Source organism: Neophocaena asiaeorientalis, unplaced genomic scaffold, assembly GCF_003031525.2.
Source record: "Neophocaena asiaeorientalis asiaeorientalis breed wild unplaced genomic scaffold, Neophocaena_asiaeorientalis_V1.1 scaffold314, whole genome shotgun sequence".
NCBI lineage: Eukaryota > Metazoa > Chordata > Mammalia > Artiodactyla > Phocoenidae > Neophocaena > Neophocaena asiaeorientalis.
Window position 1 is genome coordinate 412,488 of NW_020175489.1, and position 17,851 is coordinate 430,338.

Below are 17,851 nucleotides of genomic sequence, written 5' to 3' on the forward strand. Positions count from 1 at the left end.
TATTGAGAGTCGAGAGTGGCTTGTGCGATAAATTCTGCATCACTGGGACCTTTCTGATACCCCTTCCAGCCCTTGGAGTTCATGATCCAGATATGCCTCCAATGGAACTAACCTCAGAAAAATCCTTTGCTGGGCTCTTACCCATATTTCATTAATTCCTAGTTAGATTCATTTAGTTCTGGCTTGACCGATTTCTGGTCTCTGGGTCTGCACTCTTTTCCTTTGCTCACTGTACTTCAAAGTGTGATGTGTTTCATTTGGTCAGTTCCATAAATTATATAATGGTAAGGAAGAAAAAATAAGAGAGAAAGTCACCGTCAGGAGGCAACAGTGTAAAATGAATAGATCGTATTATTACACAGTGGGTCTGATTTTTTTTAGATGACTTGAGGTGGTCTTCTTAGAAGGATCATTCTTTACTGATATGCAGAGCCTATGGTGACACAGCAATGGTCAGGAGTCCCCTAGGCCGGTGCTTTTCCAACTTGAATATGCACGTGCGTCCCCTGACCCTGCAGGGCTGGGGTGAGGTTTAAGATTCTGCATTTCTGACAAGCTCACAGATGATGTTCATGCCTGGGCAGCAAGAACCTAAATGACCAAATCAAAACACCGGCCCCACAACTCATCACAATTAATTTTATTCCACAGCATGTTTAGGGGAATGTTATTCTCAGGAAGAGGTTTAGGATTCAAATAATTAAAAAAAAAAAAAAAACCCTGGAAAGTACACACCTTTATGTATCTTTTCTTTTCATTAAATATATATCTGTTTGGCAAAAAATGTTAGACTCTTTTGTACAAAAACAAAGCAAAGAAAAAAAATAACCAAAAAAACATAACCCATCCCCCCCCAAACCAACAACCCTGAACCCTTGCAAACTGTCAATACCTGTAATAATTACAACGATGTAAACTTGGATACTTGACCATCCTGTGGAAACCTGTGCTCAGCAGAACCACCAGGAGAAGGACCACCAAACCCTTCGATAAGCAACTGCCTCTCATCGGGGCTTTTAGATTTAGTACATTAGAGATGGAGCAAGGGGACTGGTTTCACCATTTGTGCTTTCAGCTAAGGCGCTGGAAGGGTGTGTGGCAATGAAGAGGGCAGGTCTGGGCTGGGGCAGGGAGAGGAAAGCCAAGACTAGCTGGGAGGCAGGAAGGGTGGTCGCAGTCACAGGGCAGACGTGAAGTGGCCATGGGACCCACGGACTGTGGAGACCCAGCCCTGGGAAGAACTAGGAAGAAGCTTCTGCTGTTGCTCTTGGGACCAGAGAGGAACAGGGCAGGCAAAGGCCGGGATGTGGGAGGGAGGGGGTTTGGAAGCAGATTTCAATTCACATGGAAGTGGTGGTGTGAGCGGACTCTAGAGAGCAGTGGAACGAGGAGGTGTTTGGTCTTCTCAAGCAGCTAGACTGTTTCTTCCAGACACAGGCCTTGGGCACACCCCTGGGTCTGGCTGTAGGTTTGGGGGCGGTCTGGTGCTGCTGGCTTTCAGCCTCCAGGAGGGGAGGGCTTGCCTGCTGGGATGAAGATGGAAGGGCCCTCTGGCTCTCTTACTGGCGGTGGGTTTTGCTTTTCTCCCACCTTAGGCTGCAGCAACGGGAGGTGACCTAAAGCATCAGAGTCTAGAAATGGAATCAGGGCGGTGAGCAGGACGCCAGGGAGGGGCAGGAAGACGCCGGGGCTAGAGGCGTTGGGGCCAAAGGAAACGTGGACCACAGCTTTCCTCTACCACAGCGGATTCCAAGGCATGGGAGCGTTTTCATTCTTCTCTCCTGTTAGCTAGCTCTTCCAGTTTTGGAGGGGGAGCTTCTGGGCCCCGAGCGCTTCAGTTACAGTCATAGACAAAGTCATAGTTGCTGGGCTCCTTGGGGATGGGTGGAGGTGCGTCGGGGATCTGAATGTTTTCCAGGTCCAGGAGGCGGAGCTTGATTTCCATGCTGAGCAGCGTGTCCAAGTCATTCCTCGTCAGGTCACTCATCATATCTTTCCCCAGCAGCGCATTCAGCCCATCTGTCCAGATACAGTACTGGTGGGAAGGGAGGTGACAATGAGAACTACTGATGACAATAACAAGAGGAGAAACAATAGCTAACACTTACTGATCACTCAGGATGGTCTAGGCTCTGTGCTAAGTGCTTTGCCTACAGCATCCTTTAACACGCACAGCATGTCTATAAAGCTGACACGTCTGGTAGCATCTCTGTTTTACAGATGAGGGAACTGAGGTGGTGAGAAATTAAGTCATTTGGTAGTACGTGGAGGGGGTGGGATCTGAACTTACGCAATCTGCTTCCAGTGCCTGCACTCTTCTGTGCCCATGATGCCTCCCTGTGGCGCAGCAGGAGGGTCTGGGTTTTCGTGCCTGTGCAACATAGTATCTCTGACATCCCACCAGTGAGTCAGTGAGTTTAAGGTATTGGTAGAATATATCCCAACACTCCTGGACTCAACATCATCAGGTAAAGCTTGCTTCTTTCCTCATTCCAAGTATGGTTCCCAGTCTAATAGCTCATCTCTGCCTATCCTGTCTGATTCCCAGCACCCACAATGACAGCCCAATGGTAGTCCCACCTTTGCATTTCTTAGCAAAAGGTCTAGGAAATATCTGAGTGCTGCCCAATGTCTGGTGGGCAAAGTGGCGAAAATTATTGGGTGATCTTAATGGAAGGTGGCTCGGCTGCCGGTCTAGGGACCCCTTCTGCCCGGGTCTCCAGGTTCCAAGGATTTTCTCCTCCAGGTCTCTGGAGCCTGGTCCCTGGGCACATCCCCTGTTTTGGAAAGCACTCCATAGTACCCAACCAAGAGTTTGGTTCTTCCCCTCTCATTAAAATTAATCGTGTCCTTTGCCTCTCCAGTAGACTAGGAACTGTGCTCCGTTTATCTGAGGACCTGCCTTGCTTTTGTCAGTCTCCCTCCAGAGGCTGAAACCCTGCCCTGCCCTGGTATTAGAGCCATGATACCTGGTGGAAGAACTGGCCCCTGCTGCCCGCATCTCAGAAACATGCCTGCATTCTGGATGCTCTGCTTGCTCACCTTTTAGGATGTCCTAGTCCTATATAGGACCTCTTTGAGAGCAATTTCTCTGCTTTTCCTGTGGGACTGGTCTTCCTTCTAGAACATGCTCTAGATTCCCCCCTCTCTTGCCCTCACTGGGTCAAGCTGCAATTCCAGATCCTACTTAGCTTGTCCTTTGCACTGTGGTTACCTGGGCTATGTTCCAAAATACGATAGCAGATCTCAACATAAAAGTGCTACAAGACGGCAAGCACTACACAGATCTCAAGTCACAGTGAGGTGACAGACATCTACCACGACGCACACTGGTGGCACCACTTTTTAAGCCAAGGAGGTGTACCATGGGCGTATCACGAGGCCCGTGTCCGAGTAGCACGGCCCTGAACTGTAGAGCTTTGGTTCTGCCTTGGCTGCGGGATCTCAGCCAAAGCCTTTAACCTATCTAAACATCAGTTGAGTGCTAAAGGATTTCTGGAAGTATTAGCGTCCTCATGAACACCTTAGATAGATTCCGAACACATCGAAACATTCGTTTCCTCAGAAATAACTTTAATAAAAATAGATACCCAGGTCCTACCCTGCAGATCCTGATCTTATGGATCTTGGGTCAGGAAATTTTATTTGGAAAAGCTTCTAGCTAATTCTGATGTACCTCCAGGTATGGGCACCACTGAACCCCATGCTCTTTAAGGCCCCTTTCAGCTCTGGCACTGTTTCACTGTAAATCCCTACGTGCTGGGGATTACTGCTTTTTGTGCACAGCTTTCCCAGTCCTGGCTGGCTTCCTAGTACAGATTAATTTAACCCACAGGAACACTTCTGTGGTGCTTTTCTTTTGAGAAGCAGCAAGTACAGAAAATTTTATTAAAAAATACATCAACCAATAAATAAGAACTCTGTAGTACTGAATCTGAGTTGGAAGTATCAATACGAACTTACAGTGTATTTTATCTTTAAAAAAACATAACTCCAAGCTCTGTCTACAAAAAACCTGAAAATAATGACCAACGCAGTAGTGACAGGCACACCTAATGTCCAGATTCTGGTCGCTAAATACCAAAAGGAGCCAAAGCTCCACAGAGAAAAGGTAGGAAATGTACAAGATGAACCTGGAATACCTTGTCATGCCAGAATGCCTGAAAGCTGCCAAAGACATCTGTCAATAGAACTCAGAAGCTAACCAGAAGGGGTTCCTTCTTTCTCTAGGTAATTTGGACACTGATAATGACAATAACTGCAACCTATTGATATACAAATACGTTAAATCCATAACTTCATAATGATACCCAAACACCAAACATCCTTCACTGGCCTCCTTTGAAGATGCTCATGATTTTGAAAACTGGTCAAGAGAGTCAAGCATTATCCTGCCTATCATATGTACACTGTTTAACCTCAGAGTAACCAAAGAGTTGATGAGGCCAGTTTCTCTTTATGTAACTGCAATAGAATTGGAATATCAACCTTTTCCAAAGTCTAATAGATCCAAGGATCTGGGCGATAATCATCAATGGCTGCAAACATTTCCCAAAGAGAGACAACCAGACATCATGGAAGAATACAACACTACTGCTGCTTAAAGTAGAGCCTGAATCGTCTAACTATCGCTTAATAGGAAATACAGGATGCAGATAAACACGTGAAATGATAGAGCAGGTTATGGTAGGCAGAACAGTACCCTCCTTTGAAATAAGACCATGTCCTAATCCCTGGAACCCGTGAGTATGTTAGGTTACATGGTGAAGGGAATTAAGACTGCTAACCATCTGATCTTAAAACAGGGATTTTTATCTGGGATTATCTAGGTGGGCCCAATGTAATCACAAAGGTCCTTAAAAGTGGAAGAGGGAGACAGAGCAGGAGTGAGAGAGAGGGAGATTTGAGTATGGAAGAGGCGGTCAGAATGATGCGGTGTGAGGACTCGACCCGCCGTTACTGAGACGGGTGGAGGTGAGGAAGGAGTGAGGAAATGGATTATCCCCTAGTCCAGAAAGGAGTTCAGCTCTGTCGATACCTTGAGTTTAGCCCAGAAAGACCTGCATCTGACTTCTGATCTCCAGAATTGTAAGATAATACATTTATGTTGCTTTAAGTCACTAAATTTGTGGTAATTTGTTACAGCAGCCAAGGACACTAATACACAGAATTAAAATCAGCAAAATCTAGACTATTGACTATGCTGCCAAACAGATGAGCTGGTTTTTTCAATGAATAAATTGCAAGGAAATAAAACACATGCACATGTTCATGAGAGAAGGAGAGAGGAACCTATAGATTCAAGGAAGCTGAAGAAACACGTGAACCAATTGTTATGTATGGATCTTATTTGGATTCTGATCTGAACAAAGTATAAAAGAAAAAAAGAAAACCAGAAATGAGACAGTTGGAGAAATCTGAAAACTGACTGTAAATCGTGGTATTAAAACGTTATAAAATTGGGTGTGATCGTGGTATGACAGTTATGTTTCCAAGTGGACTCTTTATTATTTAGAGATGCACATGGGAATATTTACAAATAAAACGATATGATATCTGGATGAGCTTCGAAAATAATCTGGAGTGTTGTGGCAGATGGGTGTGAGTGAGGGTATAGGTGAAACCTAATTGGCCATGAGATGATAATTGCTGAAGCTGGGGATGGGCACTGGCAGGAAGTCATGGGTCCAGGTCCTGCTTTCCTCCTTCCAAGCTACACAGTGCAGGGGTCAAAGAGAAAGTGTTTCTGGAACAAGACCCCCATGGTTTAAATCCAAGCTCTATCACTTACTGCTTGTTTCGTCTTGGACAAGTTTCTTAACCTCTCTGTGCCTCATTTCCCTTTTTTATAAAATGGGAATAACGTTAGTTTGTTCCTTAAGAGTTACAGAATGAGGATTAAGAGAGGTGAAGCACATAAAGCATTGAATGGTCCCTGGTGCAGAGTATTCCGGTTATAATTACTATTATCAGTACTATTGTCGAGTTATTCAATTTTGGGAGGCCTCTCTCTCCCCCTTTGATAAACAAGGATATCTGTGACAGAACTTTCCATTTTATGGAGTGATTATGCAAATAAAATGAGGTAGTAGATACGGAAGTGGTCTGAAGAATACTTTTAATTTACACAAGTGTATGGCATTTTTCTCCTCACTACATCGGTAAAAAATGGCAGATATGAATAAAAATTTGGCACTCCCAGAACATTTATCCTTATCTGGAATTAATGTATACTGGGAGAAACCGCGTTGTATAGATTTAAATAGCATCCACAGTTCTACCATTTGAAGTAGTTTCCTATACATCCGTATATATCTTGAATACGGTGGCCTGTGTACAACCACAATTTTATTTAAAAAGAGAAATGGTAGGACACAGTGTGTATTTTCAGGAAGATGAAGACAAAGTCATCCCCTTCTGTGAACGAAATGTCAAGTAACACAGAATTATATTTAAGTGCCGCTCTAAATGCAGGATTTGCATATAATCTTTCTCCTCTCTTTGGGATGTACAATTTTATTCAAAAGCTTCAAACCAGTGAAAACCAAATACAGAATAACTTCTAAATGAGCTAAGTCTCCCAGGGGAAATGGGGAACAAAATTCAAATTCTATTAAAACGTTCCTTCCTTTCTAAAAGCTTTTTATGTAACCACATGCACAACAAAAATTTGAATGGTATCATCTAAAAATAAGAGTTTCAAGCATGATGTTGGGTTCTAGTTTACAAGAGAAAAAGTTAAATCAACCAGAGCTGCTACTTCATCTTACAAATGCATTTTCCTGGATTTATGCTAAATATTTTAAATATAGCTGACAGTATGATTCAAGAAGAGAAACAAATTATACATATAACAAGATGTCAAAAGGAATAAAAGCATCTCAAAAATAAAATTCCAACAGCAGAGACAGCCCTAAACCTCTTAAAATAACTTACAGAAACATGGCAAAAAACCTACTCCATCAAATGTTTTAAAGAATAGAAATAAGTTTATCATGGGAAAATTCTGGCCCAAAGCTAAATATTCAAGGAAAACCAAAGCTATAAGCCAGGGCTGATACTTCCTCTGGGTTAACAATTATGCCCTTACTGAGTATGAAGCATGTGTACATTCTTCTTCTTTACCATAAACTCTTTATTTTTATTTTTTAAGTTTTTATTTATTTTTTGGCCACGCCATGTGGCATGTGGGATCTTAGTTCCCCAACCAGGGATCGAACCCACGCCCACTGCAGTGGAAGCACGGAGTCTTCACCACTGGACTGCCAGGGAAGTCCTTACCATAAACTCTTGATCAAGCTAAGAAGAAGTTGAATCTGTTACAACTTGCAGTTTTTCGAGAGGTTCCTGTTCTATTCCAAGTCAACAAGATGTACCTTTGCTCGTGATTTTTCTCAGGTAGACATTTTAAAAAAATGAAATTCCTTTCTTCCCAATATTTTTTACCTGCTTGTTTCTCTGGAGAAAATACGACGTTCTCTCATAAATTAACCCCACTGAGACCCTTACCTCATGCTTGTCAGGAGCTATGAAGTTCAGCTGGCAGTTTGAGTCATACAAGATCGAGAAAGCAAGTTCAAGCACCTCCTAAGAGAGATTAGAGAAAACAGCACACTGAGGAAAGTTGACACATCTGTTTTGTAGTCACAAATGGCTGCAGATTGAACATGGAATAGTGCCTACAGTGTGTCCAGGCAAGAGGAGCAGCCGTGAGGCTGACGGGAGGAAGGAGCATGTTTTTCAAGGTTCACAGCACATTTCCTTCTCTCTGTTCAGGGGGAGTCTGCGTGAACCATCTCATTTAATTCTCAAGACAGCGCATGGAGCACATGTTATCATTCCCCTTTTATGCAAAGGAGCTCAGAGAGGTTAAGTGAGTTGTCCAAGGCCACATATCCCCAAAGCTGTGCTACTCTCCTATCTTCAGCATCCCCCTCCCGGGGAGACCATGAAAAACAGGAAACTCCTTCCCAATCAGCAGCATTATGGGCCGCTCTATCTTCTATCATTTCCAAACAGACAGGTGTCCGTAGGGGTATGAACTTGCTAAAACATGGAAGCTGCGTAGGAGGTAATGAGGCTTCTGGATGAATTCATTATCTGTAGGTAACACGTCTGCCCTTTGACCTCTGAACTACTGTAGAGCAAAGGCTACACAAAACCTAGTTTTATCCTATAGTGGCTGCAGGGTATAAAGGAGAGCGTGGGCCCAAGTGGCAGAATAGCTGGGGCTCATTCATTGGTGAGTGTTCGTTCGAATGTCTGGGTTCATTCATAATACAGACTATGAGACAGACCCCCAGGACCAAGGACTAAGTGACACTGTCATTTCATTGTAGCTGAATGACCTTGGCTGAGACACTTAGCGTCATGCCTAATATGTATGTTAATATATGCTTCTCGAATTGTATGCACTGTGCAATATTGGATACTATGGTTTTTCTATTGGACTGACAGCAGGGTACAACCTATGCAAGACGAGAGTCATTGCACAGCTCAACACCCTAACAACCCCTCCTTTGGAGGGAAGGGCCAAATGAGCCCACATCGGCGCTTTGCATCACTGTAACACACGTGCTAACCTTCCTTCTCTGGGTCTATTAGGCGCCACTGGCGACCGCCCCTTTCTCTTGTGCTATGATCTGGGAGCTGCACTCTCAGTAACTACCCACAGGCGTTCTTTCTTGGGGAGGTAGATCGCTCCACATCACTCTCTGCCTCAACATCTGTCAGAGGATTTGCCTTTGGCCAGTAAGTCACAGCAAGAATACCCCCAGAAAGAAGACAGCAGGCAGAAAGATGAGGTCAATGCCTTCAGATTTCGGATGAGAAAGAATTCTTCCAAGTGAACTCCGAAGGCCCAGCATTAGCTGGATGCCTCTCCTGACACAGCAAACCATCAGGCTATTTGTGGCTCTCGTGGATTTTAATCTGTGTCTGGCTCACCTCTAGCTGTCCCATCATTAAGGGAAAGCAGCTCTTGTTCTGAGCCCAGACCTACCAGTATCTCATACTCTTAGGGCATCCTCGCCCTACCAGAAATAGAAACAAGTGAAGGAAAGAATGCTGAGTCATAGAATGGGATCTGTTCTGCAAAACTACCCCCCTCTGCATTTTTCATTTTTTAAAAAATTTATTTTTGGTTGTGTTGGGTCTTCGTTGCTGCGCGTGGGCTTTCTCTAGCTGCGGCGAGCCGGGGCTACTCTTTGTTGCAGTGTGCGGCTTCTCGTTGCAGTGGCTTCTCTTGTTGCGGAGCACAGGCTCTAGGCACGCGGGCTTCAGTAGTTGTGGCACACAGGCTCAGTAGTTGTGGCTTGTGGGCTCTAGAGCGTAGGCTCAGGAGTGTGGCGCAGGGGCTTAGTTGCTCCGCGGCATGTGGGATCTTCCCAGACCAGGGATCGAACCCGTGTCCCCTGCTTTGGCAGGCGGATTCTTAACCCCTGCACTACCAGGGAAGTTCCTGTATTTTTCATTTTTTTCTTCCTTAGGATTCCATTCAAGCCTGCCCAGTTAAGATCAATAATGTTAAAAAAGAGTTCGCCAAAACAAACAAACAAAAACAATTTTCCCATAAGTTTGGCATCTCTTTTGGGTCTTTTAGTTTATAATGAAAATGGTCATGGGCCCTAGTAGTGGTACCATAATTGGTGTCATCCTTTTAAAAAAGTCAGTAAGGCAATCCATATCAAGAACCAGGGGTCCCACTCCCGGGGTTATTCCTAAAGAAAATTCAAAAGGAAGCAAAAGCTGTATATATCATTACCTGTAAGAACATAATATGAGAAACTAAATAAATGTCCTCCCTTCCTTGGGTAAACCATCAAAAAAAATCACAAATTAGCAACCCAGAGAAATACGTGCAGTCAGGCATTCAGTATAATTATGAAAATCTGATCTTAAGTGAAAAAAAGCAAGAGAAATGAACACTATATACATATAAATCACAATTATGAACAATGTCTTCCTGTGGTTGGAAACTGGAAGCAAATTGTGAAATGAAAATAATTATGTTAAGGTGCTAGGATCACAGGTGACTTATTTTCTTTTAAAAAACTGAAAACATTTTTTCAACAAAATGTTAAGCTCTAATCTCATAAATTCATAAAGACTGTTCTTAGATGAGAAACACTGATATAGATGATGATTTCTTTACTAATCTCAGTGTCATTCATTAGGAAAAGTCTTTGACTCATACTTGAGAGACTGGAGAGAAAGGAGAAGACAGGCTTTGCTTTTGGACACCCAGTCAGTACATTACAGCAGCACCACGTGACCTTCGGAGGTCAACAGGAAAAGGTGAAACTGACAATGGATTTCCGGCTGACGTTGGACCATGACTGCCACTTTGCTTAGGGCAGGCGCATGGCTAATCCATCCCCTTGCTTACGACAGCAGGTGTGGGCATCACCAGAGCCCAGACGTGGCCTCTTGACTAGGTGCTGAAGTCACTCGAGACCAGAGTGTCAGCGTGGTTGTCCTTGGTGACACTTTCTCTTCTGCAGGGCAGGGAGGGAGCAGAAAGAAAAAGGAGGGGGCCTCAAACTTTGGGTTTTGCCCTTCTAAGGCATTTAGCAGTGAAGATGTGAATGAGCGGAGCTGTCATGACCTAGATTTCTGATAAACACAGGGAGGAAATAGGAAATTCGTGAGAATATCATTCCCCACTTTAATTTCACCAAAGCTGCCTGGGAGGGGTTGGAGGAATTACTTCTCTGACCCGCATGACTGCGTTAAAGGCTGCTATCACTTATAACGAGTTTTACTGACGTCCCTGGCCGGCTGTCATTGAGGCATCAGTGGAGGTCAGCTCTCCAGCACTCTGAGCAAGCAGACTGAGGAGCTGGGAGCGGTGGCGTCTCAGGCTAACACTCCAGAAGCTGCCACCTGTCCAAACTGTCTGTGAGGGAGAGAGGTGCCAGGAGATGGTGGAGTAAGCAGTCATGGATCTGGGGCAGTGTCCCCCTCAGGGGCTCCTTGTCACACACCACAACACTTTCTTAGACATCTGATGCTCTGGGGCTTTGCTACTTGCTACCTAAGGTCTTTTATTCCCTCTGGATTGTAATTTCATGTTGATACTTAAGTCTTATATCTGTTAGACACCTAAGGACAGGTGCCAGGTCGTATTTATCTTTGGATTCCCAGCACCTGGCACAGGCCTGGTATAAAGAAGATACTCAATACATGATGAGTATGAATGGTGAACGAAGTAAATCTGAATAAAAGGCTTTTTGGTTAAGACCAGGCTTTTCAAGCTGAGGCTAGAACATCAGCTTCTAGTATAATCTGCTTCTTATTTCAGGTACATGAAATCATACTGGAAAAATAAAAGCTGGGCTCTGGACATGGTGAGCTTCAAGCTTCTTTCATGTCAAATATATTCCTATCCCTTTCACTGAGACGTGGTCATATCTTCCCTCTGGGGATTACATGTTACTGTTTAACTCTTAAGGCCCAAATCAGTGGGATAAGTACCAGGAATGCCCACTTTCAAAGATATGGCGACAAATCAACTTTATTTTATGAACCACAGAGTTTAAATTTAGAATCCTTAATCCTCGAAAGTCAAATTCTTCCAATTGAATTTGCATTCACCCATGATAATTCTTTTCAAGTGTTAGACATTTCCTAAGTGTTAGACATTTGCTAATCTCTCTGTGAAGAAGCCAACACTTCTTGTGTCCACAGAAATTTGTCTGTTGCACCAATCTCTTTTAAATACATTGGACTCTAGCTGCAGGAGGACAGGGCCATGTCTGCCTGTTCATCACTCTGTGCCCAGAGTCTTTCCTATCTCAGGTGCTCTAATGCACACTGAGTGAATGACTCCATGAGCAAGCCTTAGACCATGACTGGCATGCCAGATGTTGAATGAGTGAGAAGTACTAGCGGTTACCAACATCTTGCTATTAACAAGTGTCTGCCTTAAAGATGCTAATGTCCCAGTTTGCCCTGTTCAGTAATTAAGCTAATGGAAAGTCCTGTGGCACAAAATGTCAGAACCTACTCTCAAGTTGGAAAAGCTGAAGAGCCAGCAACACGCCTTGGGTGCTGCCCACTGCCGAGCACTGACAGACCTCCTGTGGACAGATTTTGGCCAACTCTCCTTTTAAGCTGCAGGTCTCCCCTCTCCTATCCAGAAGTCCCAGACGTAGGGAGGAGCAGGCCTCTGGAGCAATGGGGAAGGGGTGTGGGTGTGGGTGGATTGAGGAAATAAATTATTAGAACTGTGGGTTTCCTTTCTGCCTTTTGACGTTTTACCCGATGAACCAGATGTATGAATGCTATTAGCATTACAAGACAAACAATTTTCATATGCATACAAATGACAGAGCCAGGCTGGTAGAGATACCGCTGTTTCTCTCAGCCCTCAAGGCAGCCTAGAAAAGCTGGGAGTGGCTGGAATATCTCTGCCAGTGAATCCCAGGAAGTAGCCTCCATTTGAAGTCTTATTTATGTGCTTATAGCAGTGTGCCCCATTATCCATCCATCCATCCGTCCACCCACCTGTCCAATTTTCTATGTGTCATTTACAAGTTTTTTAAAAGTTTGGAAATGTCATTTACTCAGTTTGTTTTGCTGATCTCCTCTAAGGGGAGAGGAATCTCCTATAAGAAGGCCAAAACTACCAACACATATCCTAGGCTCTAATGAGAACATCATCTCTACACCTGTTTTGATATTGGTAACTTGTATCTTCTTTCATTTTCTCTTGGTTAGTCAGGCTAGAAATTTATCAATTTTATTTATCTTTTCCAAGGACCAAGTTTTGATTTTGTTGATTTTCTCTACTGTTTTCTTATTTTCAATTTTATTCATCTCTAATATTTACTATTTCTTTTCTTCTGCTTGCTTTAGGCTTAAATTGCTCTTTTTTCTCTAGTTTCCTAAGGTGGAAACATTATTGATTTTAGATCCTTTCTCTTTTCTAATATATGCATTTAATAGTATAAATTTCCCTCTACGCACAGCTTTCACTAAAACCCACACATTTTGATAAGTTATATTTTCATTCTACTTAGTTTAAAACATTTTGTAATTTCTCTTTAGACTTCTTCTTTAAACTATGGGTTATTTGATAGTGTGTTTTCAATTTCCAAACATTTGGGGGATTTTCCATCTATCTTTCTGTTCTTTATTACTAGTCTCATTCCATTGTGAAGTAAAACATACTTTGTATGATTGCTCTTCTTTTAAATTTGTTAAGAGGTATTTTATGGCCCAGAATGTGGTCTATCTTGGTGAATGTTTCTTGTAAGGTTGAGGAAAATGTGTATTCTGTTGTTGGGTGGATTTGTTAATTGGATGTAGTTGACTGATGGTGCTGTTCAAGTAATCAATATCCTTATTGATTTTCTTTCCACTTGATGTATCAATTACTGACAGAAGGGTACCAGAATCTCCAGGATAATAATGGGTTTGTGAATGTCTCCTTTCAGTTCTCTCAAGTTGTCTCATGTATTTTGATATCTTTGTCCATCCCCTTACTTTCACCTATCTTAGTCTTTATATTTAAGTGGGTTTCTTGTAGAAAACCATATAGTTGGTCTTGCTTTTTATCCACTAGGACAATGTCTGTCTTTTAATTGGTGTATTTAGACCATCGACATTTAAAATGACTATTGATATAATTAGATTATATCGGCCATGTTTGTAACTCTTTTCATGTGTTGTATTTGTTCTTTATTTTTAATTTTCTCCCTTTCCCTTGTCTTCTGTTTTGAGTATACCAATTCCTCCCTCCTATCCCTTATGACTTTGCTGTCATTCATTTCACTGATCCATATGCTATAATCATCTAACACATTTTACTATTATTATTTTAAGCAAAGAGTTATCTTTTCGATGAATTAATAAGAAAAAAATATATTTTTATTTTACCTTCACTTATTCCTTCTCTGACACTCTTCCATTCTTTATGTAGATTCAAGTTTCTAACCTATATAATTTTCCTTCTGGCTGAAGAATTTCTTGCAGAGTAGGTCTGCTGGCAATGAATTTCCTTGGTTTTGGTTATCTTAGAAAGTGTTTCTCCTTCACTTTGGGAAGATAATTTCACTGGATATGGAATTTTAAGTTGTTTTTTTTTTTAACACTAAACATTTCACTCTACTTTCTTCTTGCTTGCATGGTTTCTGATGAGAAATCTACTTTAATTTTAATATTTGTTCTTCTACCAGTAAGGTGTTTTTCCTACTCTGGTTTAAGATTTTCTCTTTGTCTTTGGTTTTCTTCAGTTGGAATATGATATGCCTAGGGGTGTGTGTGTGTGTGTGTGTGTGTGTGTGTGTGTGTGTGTGTGTGTGTGTATGTGTATGTGTGTTGGTATTTATTCTGCTTGGTATCTTATAAGCTTCCTGGATCTGTGGTTGGATATCTATCTTTAATTTTGGAAAGTTCTTGGCCATTACTGATTCAATATTTCTTCAGTTCTATTCTCTTTCTTTTGGTATTTTAATTATACATATATTATACTTTTTGCAATTGTCCCTCAGTTCTTTGATGTTCTAATTTTTTTTCCTTTTGGCATTTCAGTTTAGGAAGTTTCTACTGACTCATTTTCAAGCTCACTAATCCTTTCCTCAGCCATGTCAAGTCTACTGAAGAGCCCATTAAAAGCATACTTTATTTCACTTCTGTTACAGTACTTTTTACTTATACCCTTTCCTTTTGATTCATTTCTAGAGTTTCCACATCTCTGCTTATATTACCCATCTATTCTTTCATGTTGTTTACTTTTTCCATTACAGCCTCTAATCCTTTTAATCAGTTATTTTAAATTCTCTGTCTGATAATCCCAGCATTTGTGTCGTATTGCAGTCTGGTTCTGATGACGGCTTTGTTTTTCCAGGCTGTTTTTTAATTGCTTTTTGGCATGCTTGTAACTTCTTGTTGAAATCCAGACATGCTGTATCAGGTAATAGGAAGGGAGATACACAGACCTTTAGAGTGATGACTTATGTTAATCTAGCAAGGAATTGGGATACGTTAAATGTTTGCTATACCTGTAAGTGCCAGAGGCTTCAAATTCCTCTAGTGTCCCTGTTTTTGTCTACCCTACTGACTTTGAGCTTCCCTAAATACTCCTCCTCAGAGAGAGGTTGTATCTTGCAGAACTTTCAGGTATAATCCAGTGTTATTATTTTGGAATCTAGTGGTACAGTGGTAGGATATGGGTGAGGGATAGCACTCCATAACTTTCCAATTAAAGCTCCATCTTTTGGGGGTCCTATGTCTTGTGGCTGTCACCTTCTCAAGTGTATCTCCAGTAGTATAGCTTTCCCAGTGGCATAGCTACAGAGTTTCCTACTGATTTCCTTGAGGTTCTGACTGCTGTTGATTATATCTCCCCCCAACCCCAACCCTGTGGTTGAGATAAGAAGTCTAAAAAGGAATGCAATGGGAGAAATTCCTTTCCCCTAGCTGGGATAAAGGTTTGGAGAACAGGGCTTCGTTATGGAGAAGGCTCTGTCATATTCCATGATTACTCACCTCTTTCCCCTCCCAGAGCCATGATGGAGGTGGGCAGTGGGGGATGGGGGACTCTCTATAAGATCTTCACTGAGAGAATCTGCTAAGTTTACTGGAAATAAAGCCCATGAAAGTATGCCCCCACAAGACTGCAACCCCCAAGAGTTTCTCGCTCTCATACTAGCAGTCATCAGAATTGCCAGCCAAATGATCTTACAGCTTACAGCTCCAGTAGATTCTGCTTCAGGTGAGCAGATCTGGCTGTGGCTCTCTGGATGTACCTGACTCTCCAGATTCCATGGCTGTGGTCTCCCCTGCAACATCAGTTCTCCTGGTAGTTCCAAGAAAATTGTTGATTTTCACTTTATTCAGTTTCTTCTTACTGTAAGGATAGGAGTGACAACTCCTAGGCTCTTTACAGGTTGGGGTGAAACCAGAAGTTCCTTCACACCTGTTTTACATAATTCGCTGTCCCAACCAGAGTGCTTGAGTCCTTGCAAGTTGCTTGGCTGCCAACTATACCCCTCCTAGCCTTCTTTAGGTTACAGACTCTTGTTGCTGCCAATTTCCTCACACCTTGTCCTGCTCGGCTCCAAGTGTTATATAACCACGGGGACCTCAGCTGGAGCTGAGCAGAGCCGGCGCTCCGTCTGTTATCAGGTGGTCTTGAAGGAAGGCGGCCCCACAGGAGGCAAACCACGAAGGCTGGGGACTTGCGTCTTTAGTTAAGGATGCTCTTCTGGTATATGATGAGCTGTTGAATCCCTACTTCCCCATATCTTGGAGAAGAAAGAAATGCTGTGTAACAGATGACCTACAGACCCCAAGGCATGCCCTTATGTCATTCAGTGTTTTATATGATAGCACTGTGACAGGCTCGACACAGAAGGATTCATATGGACTTGAGGTGAGTTATACTCATGTAACTTAAGAAACAAAGATCTTGTTTTCTGTCTCCTTGGCTGTATCCTCTCCCTGTTTTCTTCCTAAACAGTACTTTTGTAGTGCTTTTGATTTTCCTTAACCATAGATAGGGTCATCTTATGCAGACCTGGATTCATCTTCATCTTATAATGACTGAAATTACAGGGCAGGCATTATTCACTTCAACACTGATTGATAAATAGGATGTGTATAATGTTTACATTCCTCTTAGATAACGACACGGGACAATAAAGAAGCAACCCATTGATCTATGTGACATTTTTGGCTCTGAGGTGCCTGAAGCTTCCAGATGAAGCTGATTAATTTTGTTCATGGACAGATACTATGTAACACAAGATGCCAAGAAGTAAAAAATTGGCTCCCTGATGGCCCCTCCAAGGGCAAATACCTCCAAACTGGGGGCAAGGGAAATTCCTCCATCTTTTCAGAAAATGCCACCTCCCATACCCTCTGTTATGGAATGTAGGCTGTCACGGCGAACAACATGATGGGGAGGGTGAAGAATATTGCAAGGTGAAGAGTATTTAAGCAATATTCACCTCTGGGAAGATTTTCTCCCTTAAGCTGGGTTTGAACTGTTTCACAATATTTCCCATGACGCTGAAGAATATCAGGCCTTTAAAAGTTTTCTAAGATTTGTTTTGAGCCATCTAGTCTCTCCTCCCTTTCCCAGACTTCACTGAGACACCAGGCGGGTAACTAAGAAGGAGGAAATGAAAGGGATTGGGGTGGAAGTGCAGAAGGGAGAATATGAACATAAATAGAAGGTTAGGAGAGGCCCAGAGGATGGACGGAGATGAGTGGAAAAGGCATGAGAGAAGACTGGTGACAACAGAGAGAGGGCAATTCCTAGGGCTGTACGTAGAAAGGAAGTGAGAGAATGCAAGGCATGGTGGAGATTCGACAAGTGATCAATGAGAGAAAGAATAAGACTAGGTAGGAGATGTAAAAGGAATGAGGAAAGGAAAAGGAGCCGAGTTTAAGAGATGTGTAACTGTGTGTGCGTGTGTGCACTCACACACACACACACCAACCACACAAGCATAGCTACCAAAGGAGGGCTCGGCCCACTGCAGTCAGTAACTGTATTGAGCAGAGAGAACTACTTGCAATAACCTGGAAATCATACCTTGTTTTGTTTAAGGGCACCTTTCTCTTTCATATGAGGGCAGTCCTTTCCCGTCACCACAGCTTTGATATCTGCCACCGGCACTGCAATTCATAAGAGAAAATGAAAGTAACTATATCATGTGACAGCTTAAGTGTCCATAAAGTAGCAAGACTAAGCATCGAGTCTGCTGCTACGGCTGCCATTCCCAGACACTACCGCTAGAAGAGAAAAGAGGTGAAAAGAAAAGAGAAGTCAAGCGGTGTCCAGGGCTAGGAACTAAAATATATCCTTATATCCTGGTAAAAAGCATCCCTGGGGAGAAAA

The 17,851-nt window shown here is 42.6% G+C and overlaps 1 protein-coding gene across 1 annotated transcript in view; it reads right to left on the minus strand.

Moving 5' to 3' along the window:
- Window positions 1-621: 621 nt before the first annotated feature.
- The window catches only part of ELMO1 (engulfment and cell motility 1), a 537,648-nt gene continuing 520,418 nt past the window's right edge, over window positions 622-17,851 (minus strand). The window contains exons 20-22 of the mRNA XM_024768877.1: window positions 17,546-17,628; window positions 7,510-7,587; window positions 622-2,035 (exon numbers count right to left, since the gene is read on the minus strand). Coding sequence (XP_024624645.1) covers window positions 1,835-2,035; window positions 7,510-7,587; window positions 17,546-17,628 — 362 coding nt within the window. The 3' untranslated portion in view covers window positions 622-1,834. The remainder of the gene's footprint in view (window positions 2,036-7,509; window positions 7,588-17,545; window positions 17,629-17,851) is intronic.